General features: G+C 40.4%; 1 protein-coding gene and 1 non-coding gene across 4 annotated transcripts; one reads left to right on the top strand and one right to left on the bottom strand.

The window, feature by feature from the left end:
* The first annotated feature begins 388 nt into the window (after window positions 1-388).
* Window positions 389-4,432, top strand: LOC146918136 (uncharacterized). 3 transcript variants are annotated; one of them, XM_085719802.1, is made up of 2 exons: window positions 389-889; window positions 1,813-4,432. In XM_085719802.1, the coding sequence occupies exon 2, from the start codon at window positions 1,979-1,981 to the stop codon at window positions 4,304-4,306; it is 2,328 nt and encodes a 775-aa protein (XP_085575928.1). In that variant the 5' UTR covers window positions 389-889; window positions 1,813-1,978; the 3' UTR covers window positions 4,307-4,432. The 3 variants fall into 3 exon arrangements, with proteins under 3 accessions (XP_085575928.1, XP_085575929.1, XP_085575930.1); XM_085719803.1 differs by having other exon boundaries at window positions 1,809-4,432; XM_085719804.1 differs by having other exon boundaries at window positions 389-901.
* On the bottom strand, window positions 2,360-2,466 carry LOC146918137 (small nucleolar RNA R71). Its single transcript, XR_015017241.1, has one exon. It is a non-coding gene; the product is annotated as a small nucleolar RNA R71 (small nucleolar RNA).
* Window positions 4,433-4,711: the final 279 nt, after the last annotated feature.

Genomic DNA, 4,711 nt, shown 5'->3' with positions numbered 1-4,711 from the left:
CGGGTCAAGTGCACTGGCAAGCTTTGAAGTGGGTTCTGAGATATTTGAATGGGACTTTGAAAGGTGGTCTGAAGTATACAAGGTCACAGCCAGGAAGGGATGCTTTGGAAGGATATGTGGATGCGGACTATGCAGGTAATGTAGACACTAGAAAATCTCTATCAGGTTTTGTGTTTACTTTGTTCGGTACAGCGGTAACTTGGAAGACAAATCAACAATCAGTTGTAGCCCTTTCAACAACTCAAGCAGAGTACATAGCCCTTGTTGAAGGGGTCAAGGAATCCATATGGTTGAAAGGTATGATTGGAGAAATGGGGATTAGTCAAGGGTGTGTGAAGATATATTGTGATAGCCAAACTGCCATTCATTTGGCAAATCATCAGGTCTATTGATGACTGTCTGTCATTGCATGTTTTTAGTTGTTATTTGTATTGTTTTTGTAACATAAAGAGAGACAACTACCTATAATTCATGGCTAAATCAGAGGAAATTGGGAACAAGTGCTCAAAGAGGATAAAAGAAGAAAAGTGCCTAAAAGTGCAAGCCATCGTGCCACGAAGCCTTTCATCGTGCCACGATGCTAGGTCAAAATTAATGCTGTCCTCACTGGAACAATCGTGGCACGATGACTCCCCAACGTGCCACGATGGTGCGTTCTGCCAACCTGTGAGTGCGATCGATCTACTGACAAGCGTGCATCTGATGTCTAATCGTGCCACGATGACTCACCAACGTGGCACGATGGTACAGTCTGTTGGCCACCAAAATGTGTCTATAAAAGAGAAGCTTGGGCAAAGGTTTTAAACACAGAAGTTTTATGGGATTTTAAGCATAGAGGAACAAGGAAACGAAGGTGCAAGCTCTTAGAGTCATACCAACTCTCAAGTTGGTAAGAATTTATGTATGCTTCTATCATTTATGCTTATGATAGTTCAGTTATGAGTAGCTAAACTATAGTTTGATTGAGCCATGATGATGCTATTGTAATATATGAATCAGTAGTTGTACTCTCTCTATTATCAATATTAATCAGTCTTTATTCAGTTTTACTTGTGTTTAATGCCTTTCTAAAGTAATTGTTGGAGGACCACTAACCATAACTACTTCAATTATGATTAAGAACTGATTTTGGGAACCAAATGACCACTAACCCTGGCTTTTGATCTTGATCTAGTAACTCTGTTTAACTCAACATTAGGAGCCCAGAGATGGGAAATTGAGGGTTATGACACATAAGTTAACGTTCTATAATTGCTTCCTAATGTTATTGCTGCCACGTAGACTCGTGATAGAGTAGGCGATTCTAGCTTAGGGATGGGTGTTGATGCGCGAGAGTGATCAACACTATTTTGTTAACTTGTCGTAAAGAAAGATTAATAGTTGAGAAGTAGAGAGAGGACAATTATCTCATATATAGCAATAGCGGATTCTACGGCTTAATCATTCATCTCTATATAATTTCTGTCGCAATTTACTTTACCGTTTGTTACAATCAACAATCAACTGCCTAGGGCAACCTTATAAACTTTTACATCCTAACGAATAACGAACTTGTTAAGTTGAAGTTAAATACAGTCCTCGTGGATCGATATTTTACTACTTCGATAGACGTTGGTACACTTGCCAATTATCTATCAAGTTTTTGGCGCCGTTGCCGGGGACTGTTGAATCATTTCAACAAGGCAATATCGTTATTGATTAGGATTTCTGCAATTTATTTTTCTGTCATTTAATTTCTGTCATAAATTTTCTGTTATTGTTATCTTGTTTTGAGCAGTGCTACTGAGGTATTTTGTTAGTTATGCGAGGTAGAAGGGGTGCAGACGATTTGCAATTCAATCCTGAAATTGAAAAGGCTGCGAAAGCCAATCGGAAAGCTGTCCGTTTGTCCAAATCTGTTCCACCAGCTGCGCGAGAGCAGTTACCAAGTGCTGCCATCTTTGAAACTGAAACAATTACTTCCCCTGATCCTATTGTCATGGGAGAACCACCTAGACCAAAGTTGGGGGATTATGGGTTAGCATTACACCGAGGTCAATTGACTCATACCTTTCAACCTGCTAACCCAGTTGCGTTTGATATCAAATCCACTGTCTTGAATGGGTTGAGGGATAAACAGTTCGATGGGTCAGAAACTATGAGCCCTCATGAACACTTAAGTCGTTTCGCCGAAACGTGCGAGTTTTGTGTGCCCCCTGCCACCGTGACTGAGAGTCAAAAGAAACTTAGGCTATTCCCATTCACATTGACCGGTAGAGCCAAAGATTGGTTACTAACCATCCCTAATGGAACCATCGACAATTGGAGGGAGTTAGAACTTAGGTTCCTAGCAAAATATTTCCCTATGTCCAAGTTTTGGGATAAAAGGATGGAGATATCAATTTTCAAACAAGGAGAAAGTGAATCACTCTATGATGCTTGGGAGCGATTCAATTTGCTTCTTAAAAGATGCCCCAACCATGAGTTAACCGAAAAACAGTATCTCCAAATCTTCACTGAAGGGTTAACCTACAACAATAGGATGTTCCTAGATGCATCAGCTGGGGGTAGTTTGAAAAGCAAAACTGATCATGAGGTTTTAGAGTTGATAGAAACCATGGCTAGCAATGAGTATCGTGCTGATGCTAAGAAGAAAGAAAGAGGAGTGTTTGGGGTGAGTGACCAAACTGCTATCTTAGCCAACCAAGCCGCAATGAACAAGCAACTAGAGACTCTCACCAAAGAGCTTCATAGTTATACTCTAGCCAACAAACAACATGTGGCTGCTGTAAGGTGTGATTTATGTGGAGAAGGGCATCCGAATGGAGACTGCCTACCTGAAGAATCATTTGAGGAAGCTAATTACATGGGAAGCTACCAAAGATCCAATCAATACTACAATTCAGGTATCAACAGGCACCCTAATCTGAGCTATTCAAATAACAACACTTTGAATCCTTTGCTGCCCAATCCTCAACAACAACAGCAGCAACGAAAGCCATCAGCTCTAGAGGAGACAATGATCAACTTCATGAAGATGACTCAAGGCAATTTTGAAGAAATGAAGAAGAGTCAAGAAGCTGAAAGAAAGAACAACGAAGCTGAAAGAAAGATGCTTGAAACTCAGCTGGGACAATTAGCAAAGCAACTGTCCGAACAAAACAAAGTAGGATTCTCAGGTAACACAACCGAGAACCCTAAGAATGAATCTTGCAATGCTATTGAATTGAGAAGCAGAAAGGTGTTGCCACCTATTGTCCAAAAGAAGGTTGAGGAAGTAGTAGTGGAAGAAGAAAAAAATGGTGAAGTTGAAAAGAATGATGAGGAGGTAGTTGAAAAGAAAAATGAACAAGGAGAAGTTGAAAATGAAAGGAAGAGAAAAATGGAGGAAGAAAAAAATGAGAAGTTGATAGATGAAGACTACATCTTGAGGAGAACAAAGAGCCAGATATTGAAGGATGGGGATAAGCCTCAAATTATTCCATCATATGTTAAGCTTCCTTATCCTCATTTGGCCAAAAAGAAGAAGAAGGAAGATGGTCAGTTCAAAAAGTTCATGGATATCTTTTCACAGCTCCAGGTTAATATCCCTTTCATTGAAGCACTTGATCAAATGCCAATATATGCCAAGTTCATGAAGGAGTTGTTAACTGGTAGAAGAAAGCCCAAAGATGATGAAAACATTTCTCTCTCTGAGAATTGTAGTGCTATTCTTCAAAAGAAACTTCCACCAAAGTTGAAAGATCCCGGTGCCTTTACTATTCCTTGCTCCATTGGGCCAATAAACATCGGAAGAGCTTTATGTGATCTAGGGGCAAGTATCAACTTGATGCCTCTATCAATGATGAAGAAACTTGGATGTGGTGAACCGAAGCCAACAAGGATGACTCTCACACTAGCTGATAGATCAATCTCTCATCCTTTTGGTATACTTGAAGATGTACTAGTCAAGGTCAATGAACTAGTATTCCCGGGTGATTTCGTGATCTTGGACATGGCTGAAGATGAAGAGATGCCCCTCATTCTCGGAAGACCTTTTCTTGCAACGGGTCGTGCTTTGATTAACATTGAAATGGGACAGCTTGTGTTGTGTTTCCATAGCAAACAAGTTGTGTTTAACATCTTTGAAGCAATGAAGCATCGACTTGAAAACCCTAGTTGTTACCAGATGAATGATGTGGAAGAATTTATTGAAGATAATCCAGTCAAGGAAGGTATAGGGCAACAAAAGGAGAAAGATCAGAAGGTGCATCCTCCCAACATAGAAGACATGTTTTCAAGTGGCCATCCAAGAGACAAAGAGGGAGTGGTGTTCGATTATCCCTAGAAGTCATCATACGTCAAGCTATTGACGTTAAAGAAGCGCTGGATGGGAGGCAACCCATCGGATTTTCATCCACTCAGGTATGTTTTATTTGTTCTTTTTGCTTTTATTTTGAAAACAAAACAAAAACAGCAAAAATGTGATTTTGAAAAGAAGAAAAAATGTTCAAATTCATGCCCATCGTGGCACGATGCAATTTCAACGTGGCACGATGGGATACCAAGCAACAAGATGTGCACACTGGATTATTCGTGGCACGATGGTATTCCCATCGTGGCACGATTATCTGCCCAGATTTTATGATCGTGGCACGTTGTGTATAATCGTGGCACGTTGGTAGCAGTTTCAAAATTTTTGACCGTTACAAAACCACCATCGTGGCACGATGACCCCGTATCGTGGCACGAT

Source organism: Medicago sativa, chromosome 6 (assembly GCF_051527215.1).
Source record: "Medicago sativa cultivar Bolivia chromosome 6, Bolivia_mono, whole genome shotgun sequence".
Lineage (NCBI taxonomy): Eukaryota > Viridiplantae > Streptophyta > Magnoliopsida > Fabales > Fabaceae > Medicago > Medicago sativa.
The sequence above is the reverse complement of the archived record's forward strand: the minus strand, read 5'-3'. Positions and strand labels throughout refer to the sequence as shown.

Excerpts from the sequence above, each read along its gene's own strand:
- LOC146918136 (XM_085719802.1), top strand. The coding sequence starts at position 1,979 with ATGGGAGAACCACCTAGACCAAAGTTGGGGGATTATGGGTTAGCATTA.